Source organism: Syngnathus scovelli, chromosome 8, assembly GCF_024217435.2.
Source record: "Syngnathus scovelli strain Florida chromosome 8, RoL_Ssco_1.2, whole genome shotgun sequence".
In the NCBI taxonomy this organism is placed as follows: Eukaryota; Metazoa; Chordata; class Actinopteri; order Syngnathiformes; family Syngnathidae; genus Syngnathus; species Syngnathus scovelli.
The window spans coordinates 13,781,482-13,793,794 of NC_090854.1; the positions used below are offsets into that span (position 1 = coordinate 13,781,482).

General features: G+C 37.7%; 1 protein-coding gene across 3 annotated transcripts in view; it reads right to left on the bottom strand.

The window, feature by feature from the left end:
• Positions 1-3,148: 3,148 nt before the first annotated feature.
• The window catches only part of LOC125973244 (diacylglycerol kinase beta-like), a 42,040-nt gene continuing 32,875 nt past the window's right edge, over positions 3,149-12,313 (bottom strand). For all 3 annotated transcript variants that reach the window (XM_049727173.2, XM_049727174.2, XM_049727172.2), the window contains 3 exons: positions 8,823-8,943; positions 7,846-7,906; positions 3,149-5,152 (listed from right to left, as the gene is read on the bottom strand). In XM_049727173.2, coding sequence (XP_049583130.1) covers positions 5,054-5,152; positions 7,846-7,906; positions 8,823-8,943 — 281 coding nt within the window. In that variant the 3' untranslated portion in view covers positions 3,149-5,053. The remainder of the gene's footprint in view (positions 5,153-7,845; positions 7,907-8,822; positions 8,944-12,313) is intronic.

The window sequence follows — 12,313 nt, forward strand, 5'->3', positions numbered from 1 at the left end:
GTCACGCCTCAGGTCATCGTCTTGTCTTTCGGCGAGATGATGATGTGTGTTTGTGTAGGTGAGACTGTGACCAAAAATAGCAGCTGTCAAATTCAATTGTACACACGCTAAGCGTGAAATAGCAGAGGACATGTTTGCAAGCAGAAGCCCGCGGGGCCGCTTGCGTACCTTTTTTTTTCCTAGCCTGGATGTGGTGGGTGCTTACTGGGAGGCATTCAGAGGGCGAGCGCATTGTGTTGCTCTGGCTTAAAATAAACGCAGTATATACGCAGACTGTGCATTTTGATGCGAGGTCAGGACGACTTCCTTGTCCCCCGAAAGGCTGACTACCGCTAGCGTAGGACAGTGTGACGCCAGCGTAAATTTCCCTATTGTAATTTGGGCTAATCTTGGCCTTTACTTAGCCCAAGGACACTCAATTCAGAACATTCCTTCTTCATATGCATATAAATAAATACACAATATCATTACAACATCACAGGAAACACACTAATATGCACTGTACACGCTGCTATGTGCAATAAACTCATGTAGTTATGGTGTCCAATCAAAAGCTTGCATCTAAAAAAATTTTTCTTCATCAGAGATGAATGCTTTTTATTGCTTTTTATTGGATAGCAATGTAACTGATATCATTACTGCCCACTCAAATGAATAATTTCTGTGTTACTTACAAGATTAATAACAGATCTAAAAATATTTATCGACTTTTGTGTCGTGGCAGTCTCATAAAAAACTATATTTCTATAATTCTTGATCACCAAATATGGAGATCAGAGCATTTCCCTTATTTTTTTGTAAAAGTACATTGATTCTATCTTTCTGAAGAGGAAGTTGCTATAAAATATAATTTTGCAAATATCTTGCCTTTTTTCCTCTTTTTATCCACCCCAAAAAAAGACAAATATATGTATATAGTTTTATTTAATATTTAAAATGTGTGCCTATTGCTGTCCAATTAAAAGCATGCATCTCTAATTGACATTCCTACCCCCTTTTAAATAAATAAACATACATTCATTCAATAAATAAATAAATAAATAAATAAAATCAGGAGATACACTCACTCGTTACACTGGAGAGCTTAAAGTAGGTGAAACATTTGCATTTGTACAAATTTGGAGACGTCTGTCTAATGGCTGCCCCTCCCTTTTTTTTTCCTTCAAGTGTGCCCTTTGGGCACAACATATTCTTGGAGTGAGGGACAAGATTTGACATGATGGCTATTAATAGTACTTTGCCAGATAATTCCTGCCTTGTTATCTTGGTAGCCATGCTCAAGAAGCCTCGCCAAAGGCACACTTTTCCCCTCAGTTGTGTAAGCCATGCTTCCCCGTTTATGATCCCCACATTTTTTCCCCGTGATGTTCTTGGACTATTTCTAGCATTTTTTGTCACATTGGAGTGACACTCTGAAAAGACACTCAACCACAGAAAAACATTCAGAACAACTTAGTCTTGCTTAAACCGTGAATAGTTTCTGTCTTGCAGCCTTTCACATTCGCTCAAATTAGCATGCTAATTAGGTCCATGAGAAAATAGACCCATGGGGAGGAAAAAAATCTTGTTAATGGCGCTACAGAAAAAAAAAAAAAATCTGCAATGCCTAATAGATGCATATACTAGTCAATTTGGCTAAGCCTCAACACTAGAATAGTTTGCTTAAACAACTATCACACAAATTTTACTATCTTTTCATATTTTTATTTATTGGACATACTAGATAAACAATGCAGAGTGTAAAAAGTATGTGAAATTGATTCTCCCTAATCTAGTTTACATTAAACCATAGAGTTTTTAAGATGTACAGAAATATAGCTTGATTAAATCACAAGATGGTAAACATTTAAAATAAGCAATGTTGGTAAAAGCTGCATCAGTTCACCTTAAAATAAAAATACTGTTAATTTATTTGTCATGGGTTTAGGCTAGTGAAATATTGCATACGGGAATGCCAGCAGCTAACACAGCGAGCTGCACTATTGATTTTGTGGAGGTGGGGGAGGGTCTGCCCTTGACCCTCAACCAAACTAACCCGAGGGCAAAACAGAGTGCTCGTTTTATCAAATCACATGACAATTCACAATTGTAGATAATGGCTATATTTCTAAAAACTACATCTGAAATCTCAGTAGACATGTTCATTTCTTTTTTTTCTTTTTTTTTATTATGAGGATTTTTGAAAATTGACCTCTTGCAGACCTCTCCAAATCCTTACTTAAGTATTCAGTGAAAAAAACTATTCAATTACTGGTGGGTAACTTCTAATTTATTTTTTGAAATGAATGTCAACTAGGCAAAAACGATAAACCACAATTCAAATATTGGCAAGCAATAATCTTTTAAAACAATATTGTTTTTGCATAAAATAACAAAACTATTCTGCTACAAAAATGATCTTTAATCATTTAATTCTATAGAATCTTGACAAGTGGATTCCCACATGTCCAACAGCAATGCTAACATCTGTTACTCAAAAACTGTTTCAACTTAAATCTATATTTAGCGCCATGTTGATTTTTTTTCTTTCCTGCTTCTTTTGAAAATAAACAATGCTTTCTAGTCCTAATGGGTCTGATTGGGTAGGACAAACTCCGGTTTGCATTCATGTTGTGTCTGATTGCAGGTTTCATTCCAAGAAGCATTCAAATTTACAAACACAGACTAAAAACAACCTATTGTATGTTTCTCAAATTTCTTGCAGGCTGAAATGCCAACATTTTAGCCAGACATACATAACAGTGCTTGACACCCACCCATTTTATCCTCACTTGGGTTGCGAATCTAAAGTAAAAATATAGAATTTGACATTTGTCACCGTGAGTCTGTGTGGTGTCATTTGACCACGGAGTTTGAATGGTCAAATAGAAACAAAGTTATGTTCGAATGGTGAAACTGAGTCATGGAACACAAATCTGACAAAATAAAATAAATCACATAAGCTAAAATAAATACCGTACCTGCAGATATATAAATACAAATAGTGAGCGGAATATTGCTCAACATTCCAGAGTAAAAGTAGTATTTCTCATTACCAAAAATATTCGAGTAAAAGTAAAAATGTATTTTGCATTAAAACTACTCTGACAAGTATAATTGAACCAGAACATAAGTAAAAGTAACGGAGTAACTTGCTACGAGTTGCTGCTAATGTATTTATCATTATTTATTGACTTTTGTATCATTTAGGTTTAAAATAATGAAGCAAGGCAAGATGACATTTTTGAGTATCTCTCACTCTATTGTTGTTACAGCAGGCATGTGATAACATGATGTCACATGAAATGTCACAAACAGGTGCTACATGTACATTCAATGTGGTTATAGTGATCTACGACATTGCTTGAACAGTAAATATGATGTTACTGTACACACGCAATCGTTTCCGCTTCACATACACACTCACAAGAAACACTATGTTATATTCTGTCTCAGTGTTTTTTTTTTTTTTTAAACAGCATTGATGAGTTGAAGTGAACTCTGCGTGTTTTTAAAGGGAACAAGTGAGGTAAAGCCGACAAAGCCTCACCCCGTAGCACATCTTAATTTGTCTCACGCTGAGTGTCTTGCAAAAACACCAGTGGATTGAGATGATGATCCCCCAAAAGTTGAACTCATTCACTTCTTTTTAAATATGCGTGGAGAAGAGCAAAAGCTAATCGATTAATTGTCAAGTCAGTTTGATCGAATGATTAATGAAAATAAAATAAAAATGTTCTGATATTTATGGAGCAAAGCAGTAACTGAATAAAAAATAATTTGTGCGTTTCTCTGAAATAATATCCTTTTTTTTCCCACAAACATCTTTTTGAAAATCTGATTCTGATCAGTTTTCGAAAATCAACAGATGAATCAATTATTAAAATAATCATTGGTAGCAGCCCTACTTGTGAGAAAATGACGAATGTTAAAAAAAATGAAGCATGAGGTGCATTTGTAACACGATTCATTTCCGTTACGCTTGATTTATTTGTTTGGTCTCATTTGTACACTTGTACAACTGTCCTTAACGTTAAAATTACACTCAAAGGTTGCTTGGCGACAGTTTGATTTATGATAATTCCTACGATAGGAAATAAGGTGTTGAATTCCAAACAGCTGACCGTCTACACGTACAGTAGTTAAATTGGCGACTTCCCATAAGTCACACACATAACTTTCTAAGTAGATATTAATATGCTCCCATTTTGAAACCCTAAAATGATTCAGAAATGGTGAATTTAAAAAAAAAAAAAAAGGATTTGAATTCAATTTAAGGGAAAAACCTCTCAACCCACTGACATGACGTGCTGAGCTTGCAATGACGGCGATATATTAAAACACACTTGTATGCACAGTACATGTGATCTAATACTACATTCCTGATATATACAAATACTATGCGTCGTGTACAATTTGACATAATTTTGACATTCTCCCTCACCTTTTGACAGTCGGGACACACGCGACAGGAAGCCGCCGTTCATAATCAGGCTTCATGTTTCGCGGGCGGCAAATTAGACCCTTCCCGAAATAGCGGGATGCATTTAGAAAGGGGGGGGGGGGCTTGCAGTTTTAGCTTTGGTACATAAAAACCTGCAATGATCTGGCTGTTGGTCCCTGAGGGGATGTACAGTAATTGGACCACTCGAATATCAGCTTTCAAATTTGAAGCCCGTGTTGCCAAAGTCGCTCTGAAGGTACATTTAGAGGGATGCAAAAATCCTGACGTGTTTGGCCCCATTCTGGACGACCCGCTGCCAGACAGCCCAGAACAAAAGGGGTCAATAATGGATGAAGCCTCTTCTCTCTCTGAATCGGGCATTGGTACAAGCAACACCAATTATGTATGAGATTTGTTCTGGACGCGTAAGGCAACTTCCTGTTGTCATCCTTGCATCACTTCCTGTTTTCATGTTTGGCAGGCGTTTGGTGTGTGTTGGCAGTTGACTGGAGGGATCACTCGGAGAGTTTCAGACCCTGTAGAGCTGCCTGTGTGTGTTTCTCTCTCTCTTTTTTTAAAATCATTATTATATAGTGAGTCAACTCTGGATGCTTAAACCTTTTTAGCATTTTAGTCCCGACTGCGGGTGCGCTTCTTGAAAAAAAAGAAGGGTGTCTTCTGGGGTGGACCCAGCAACATGGGAACCTGGTTCTTGTGGGTGATCCTGATCTGTAAAAATCAGAGAACATAGTCAATATCATATTTAGGACACTTGTGTTCAAGTCTCAAGGGTTACAATATTGTCCTACAACATCCTTACTAACTTGAGAACAGGAAAAGTTACAAATGTGTATTTTGTATTTTAATTAAAAGTTCCTCATCTGGTTATAAATATTACTTCACACCCAAGCAACATCCCGACCAGTGTCAAGCGCCTGAGTAAGGAAATGGCTGGGTCTCCTTTGTACTCCACTTTCCCGGAAATACACTGCAGACAGTTTCTACCATGGCCAAAAGTCCTGCAAACATTATGCAAATCCTCCTCCAGTTCTTCAGACAGAACAACTGAAGCTATTGTGGGCTTTATTTGGTTGCTTTAAGCTGAGCGGGCATCTTGTCAGATATGTTTCTGGTTTCTGACTTCACAAGCTATTTGTTAGTTCCGCGCTTCTGCACCCAAAGACCGTGAACCTCGATTCAAATGATCACGGCTCACCCAATCAAATTGCAGATCAGATCCAGGACTGAGGTGAAATTCAGTTAGCATTGAAACTCAGTTGTTTCGAATATAAGAGTGATGGACTCAAACTGTATTCTTATTTTTGATATTTTGATACGGTGACAGTAATCGAGTACATTCCCATAAAAAAAATCCCCCAGTATCCCTCAGCATAATACAACAAAACAATCTGCTCCTCCACCCCCATGAAGACCTGCTGTGGTAAAATTAAAAATGTTTGCCAGCATGAGGGGTACACAAAATAGCTGATGTTATTCTTTTTTATTTTTTTTTATGAACAGCAGCTTGCGTGATTGGACGGCAACACTGCGTTGGATGTGAAAGTCTGGGGGTGTGCAGAGAAATGTGCCAACAAGCACAAGAGAAAGCAAAGGAGTCAAGGCTAAAGTAGACCAAAAAAAAAAAAAAATACAAAAAGAATAAAGGATCAAGGATGAGAGATGATTTGCGCCATTCATTAACCAACCGGACTATCACAGTTGATACAGGTTAAATCTTAAGTGACATTTCAATGCCATTGAGTTGGATTATCATGGATAAAGCCACAGTTGGAGAAAAAAAAACGGAAGACATATTCCCAATGTAAATTACTGACATACTTTGTTGAGACTTTTTATCCAATCAGAGAACATCTACTTTTATGCATGTGCCGTGCATCTAAAAAGTCTACACATCATGGTTCAAATGTCAGCTTTTCGTGATAGATAGATAGATAGATAGATAGATAGATAGATAGATAGATAGATAGATAGATAGATAGATAGATAGATAGATAGATAGATAGATAGATAGATAGATAGATAGATAGATAGATAGATAGATAGATAGATAGATAGATAGATAGATAGATAGATAGATAGATAGATAGATAGATAGATAGATAGATAGATAGATAAACAGTGCAATTAAATTGAAAAATAAAGTGAGAAAACACCCACAACAAAGTCTGGATATTATTTGGGGTTAATCAGAGACACTTTGAATGGTGGCGGGTGTGTGGTGCCTATTATTTAACCTGAGTTTGAATAGATTTATGAATATGACATAGGCATATCCTCAGTCATAAGAGGGCGTGCACTGTTGTACAACCACAATATTTCAATTATTTATTTTTACTTATTTTTACTTTCCTGGCATGTGTAATTTTTTTTTATATTCACAGCATGTAACTGTTTAAACCTTTTTCCAAGACTAAAAAAGGATACAAAAGCAGACCCAGCGCAATAACATCCCTAAGTGATTGCCATAAATAGACAGATGTACACCAACCGCTATATCACATCGAGGTAATAATTATTGTACTCCATGGTGACAGTTTATAGCTTTTCTAAGAGATCAAAAGGTTGCTATGTAACCAAGACCAGTATCAAAGGAACAAAAGCAGAATCTTTTGAAGGTAGCAATTTCCTTTCTCAGTACGCATTTATATGGGCGTTTACATCGCATGATCGCATTTGGTTAAAGTAGCCAGTGTGCAGCTAGTATCACGATGTAAATTTACCGTCACTTCAAAATAACTAAACCCACAGTTGTTCAAGTTGAAATCAGTGCCAACAAGAATAAACACTCTCAAGTGTAAATGTCCAAATTGTGTTCTAAGTATCCTTACTTTGTGTGGCCACCATAGTTTAAATTTAACACACTTTCTCCACATCTAACAAAGGCCCCGGTGGAGGGAAAAGTGGGCCCAATTTGTGTCATGTTTTTAGTGTTGTCCCATGATGATGCAATAAAATATGTGACGTGTGTAACTACTTAAGTGAGACGCTAGATGATTTCCAAGTTGTAAAAATGTCAAGGGTATAAAACCTAAATGCCCGAAGGTAGTAGCCAATGAAAAGTCATGTACAAAGTACGATGAGTGTTTATTGTTTAGAAAAAAAAAAAAGGAGAAGTCCAATTCTCCCTGTTGGAGTACACCGTATTCTGTCATTGGCTCAGAATGTTGCGAACTGCGAACAAAAAAGGTGATGAAAACGTAACTCAGGATCTTTTTCATTTCCGTGGTCATACAGTTCTAAACATTTCAATCTACTCTTCTTCAGCACAACCCAGCATGGTTAGCCATGGACTTGTTCTCTGAGAGTGCAACTTCTGCAGGTCTACTTTTGCTTTTGTTCAACACAGCTTAGCTCCCATCACAAGTGTGCTCCATGTTTAAATCACAAGTGGTTGCTCTCACCGTGCACGGCGGTTGCATCCAAGGCTCGCCGTCAATCTGCATGGGCAGCCTACGAGATGTTCTGTATGGATGAAGATAAAGAGACGAAGGTCGGATCATGCACTTGCAAAACATTAAAAACCTTCACCCGTCACAGCCTTACAAACCACAATATACACACGGACGTCATGCTTATAGTAAGATCCCTCTTGCACAGTTGTAATTCTTTTTACTCAAGGACCTACATTCAAGATTGGGTGAATAACAGTTACGAGCGTGTCGAGAAGTGAAGCTAATCCAAGGCTGCTCTTACGCACACACCGATTGTACTCACAAATGACATTCCATTGAATAAAGGCCTTGACATTGCTTTCAACACAGTTACGTAGGATTTCTACAAATGAAATAGTAGTGATGTAATTCTACAGACTTTTTGAAGGGTTTAACTTTTCTCAGAACATCTATGAAGCTGCTGTTTCTTTCCACAAAACTCCCAAGCCATAACAATTGTGGAGGTGATATATTGCTGCATTCATGGCAAGATATAAAAACTTTTTTAGAGCAATACTCCTGTCATGTTTTTGGACATTTTTACTCACAATGCATTGCTGAGTGAACGGAAAACAGTCTACCTACTCTCATAAATGTGGTAGTGTTCACACACATTGCAATTTTGTGCACTTGTGAAAGCCTTTTCAAACACATTCAGCAGCCAAGAAAGACCCCCTCCCTCGCTTAGGGAATGGAGATATTTCTCCAACATTGGCACAACCAAAACGAGACAAAATGTCTCCAGCTGAACGAAGAAAAAACCACATAGAGGCTATGTATAATTTGTTATGCACACAAGCGACATTGTTTGGAAACCCTCTAAGTTGAACATAAATAAATAAAATTCTAAAGAAATGTATTTTTGATCAGGAGGAGGTACAAGACAGCTGAAGTGAGATGGAGAAGTGGGTCAAAACCAGACATAGCAGATAAGAAGTAGGAGCGACCTGATGGTGACGTTGGCGCATTGAGCTAGGCGCCGCCCGGCACTCTTCAACCCCGTGTAGATTTGGCCCATCTCGATGGCCCCCTCCAGGCCCACCACCTCCAGAAGCTGGTCGCTAAAGTCTGCACACATGACACATGCTAACATTTAGCAAGAATCGTGTTGATTTGGAATGGTAGCGAGTATAGTATTCACAGGGCACTGAATTGATTACAACTGTCTGATTGCAATCAATTCATTGCCCTGAGAATGACATGACCTGGATGAAAGAGAATACTTGCACGCATACTCGAACAATCCAAGATAGTTGAGTTCAAAGATGAGAATGAATAAAGAATTATTCCTTGCACTTTGCAATTTTATTCATTTTTTTTCAAATTTTGAGGGTTTTGGTGAACAGCACTGCTATTATTTCGGAGAAAGTCTCACAAAAAGCCAAAGAAATCAAAAACATGCATGGTGGTGTTAAATTTTGGGTAATTCTGGAGGCATATTTTTTGGTGGAATGAGTTGCAGGCATAAAAAAAATCATATATAGAATAGACAAAGAACTTTTCATTCTCATTATGGTCAATTGAGAGACGTCATTGAACCTAACATGCAAGTTTTAGGAATGTGGGAAGACTCCAGAGTACCCGCAAAAAACAGCATCACCTACCAAAATTTTAGCATGAGCAGAACAAGTATAACAAAAACTTTTGAACCCTGGAACGCTGAACCATGAGACCGGCTTTATTCTGTAGGCATACCCTATTCAGTGATCCCTTAGTCTAATACAACTCTGACATATTTACAACCCTACCCCCATTTGCAGCTTTTTACAAATGATTTGAGACATGAATTATGAACGATATAACAATTTCATATGCAGTCGGTGAGAGCTGCGACAACACGATCATCTCTCACTGACAAATTTATTTCACTTTTCACATTAACTGTGCACACATGCAAAAAAAAGCCTTCTGTGCTTGCTGGGGTGCAGGCCAAAGAGAATAAAAGACATGCATTTTGTGGTGGAAACATAGCCTGGGGGGGAGTGTGTGTCTGTGTGTGTGGGGGGGGGGGGAGGGGGGGTCTGCGCCCAGACACGTCCAGACTGGCAGCCTGTTGTGATTGTAGTGCAAACAACGTCAATAATTTCCCAACGTGGTCCGAGCTCACTCATCCCGTCGCTGCTTTTGTGTGCCTAAAAGCAAACAGGACACTGTTGCGTGTCTTGTTTAATGCTGCACTCTAAATAGTTTAGTATAGTATAGTAGTCTAAATATTTTTTCTTAAGTAAATACGTAGTTTCAAAAAATATCCCTCAATCCCACTTTTAGTTATTTAGTGGAAGGCAATATTGTTAAGATAGTATGTACTGTATAGTGATTTGTGATTATAAAGTGGGATTTTTGTGTATCTTTTTATGTGTATTTTTACTCATGCACAAACTTGTTGTCAACAAGCAGCTAATGACTAACTTTTTGTTTTTGCACACTGATGAGCTTATAAGATGAGTCAGCGCTGCCGGCCAGGAAAAACAATACAAGTTGTGTTTTCACTTTGTCTGACTCATCGTTCACATATTAGTTAAGCGTAAAATGAAAATGGAGAAAAGAAGCATAAAATCCATCCTTCAAGTTTAAATACTCCATAGCAATGGGAGCAGGGAAATCATGCACAAAAAATCAAGATTGAATTTAACGTAGCCAGCATATTTTGCTAATAAATGGCTATATGATTGAGACAAAGATCTTTTAGCGGAACACTGAAAAAATCGATTTATTACTATAGTCATTAAATACTATAGGTTAATTAAAAATGTTGCAGAGCTAACCTTGTTAGCATAGCTGGATAAGCACTCCAGCTATCAAAATTTTAGCATTTAAATTAATTAAAATTGTATTAATTAATTCCAGCCATGCCAAAAACAGCACAAATCTCCTATTTTTTCTTATCAATGAAAAATAAAACTGTGTAAAAATATTGTAAAATGAAATAGTGACGAAATAAACTGGTTTTATAAACGTAATTCGTGTACAGTACATTGGGATGAGCCGGAAGTCACAACAACAGTCTGGTTTGGTGTTCTGCAGCTGCTCGCGAGTGTTTGCATTTTATATTTGTGTGTTTTGACTCTACTGTTCAACCATGGAGTGTTAAGGACATTGACAAAACAGATTCAGAAGTGTTTGGCAAGAAGGATTGCCACCTGAGTTTGGAAGCTTAATTTGAAACCTAACCCTTATATTAATAATTGAATTTCAAACTGTTTTAGCATAATAATCTTACAATTTTTTTTACTTAACTAACAGTTTAACCCCTGAAACGTGCTCCACAAAAGACATTCATTAAGTTTAAGTAAAAAAAATGTAAATACTTGAGTATATCACCTCTGCATAGCCTAAATATGCTTCGATCTAAAGGAATTGGAGTGTGCAAAATATACAAGATTTGGCTGAAGTGTTAAATACCATTGACACATTATATCACCATTTGTAGCGTTTAATATAATTCCCCTCCTTTCTTGAGTGCACGCCTCCATTCACTTGCACTCCTCTGCTTCCTACTAGTGCCAAACATGGACACACCGACCTGCCCTTGCCCTGCTGCGTTGAGGCACGATGGCGGAGTAGCCCTACTGCGCTCTGTGTTCTCACATCGGCTGCGCTTTGGAAGCGGCCATCAAACAGCATCGGCAAGGTAGGGCTAAGAATAGATGAGAACAGCCTCTTACATAATGCCAGCATGCAGCAATGCATGCTGGGATGGGATGGCATTTGCTTTGCCAAGTCACTGAGAATTACTGCCTCTTTGTTTTGTCTTGTTCCAGCCTGATTCCAGTGAATCATTCTTTATATCAGCAATAGTGTATGTATACTAACAGTTACATGTATTATTTATTTTTTTTGCACTTTTCAGGGGTTTTCAACCAATAAGTAAGAGTTCAAAATATAGTTTAGAGTGAAAGTTTCAAATTAGGGTTTCAAGCCCGTGTTAGTGAAGATGAAGGTCAAACGGATGAGCGAACTACATTTTGTTCATTTTTCTAATAGGTTACATATTTAACATGTTTCTTATCTAATTATTAGACTGGCTGGTGAGGATACATTCAAGAACAGACGGAATGATTTCTTTGAGCTTTCATTGTACATGATTTAAATTCTACATAATGTAACAATTTTAGACAAACATATTTTTCCCCACTAGCTGAGCTGCCTGTTATTGTTTTGGGATGGTCCGAGTGGTGGCAGATGGTCCAAGGAACTACAGTAGATCTCATCCGAGGGAGGTAAATCAGGGGAGAGCACTTGGCCATGCAACTAAGAACACCTTGTTACGACTGTCCAAGAATGAAATTAAAAACAAAAATGTTTCGTGTCACTTGATATTGGCCACAAACAAAGACTTGAGATTGAAAATACGACAAAGGATTAAAATTTTTGACCCGCTGAACAGGCTAAGCAGTTGTAATACTTACAGTAAACATGTCAGTGGAAGGTCATCCAC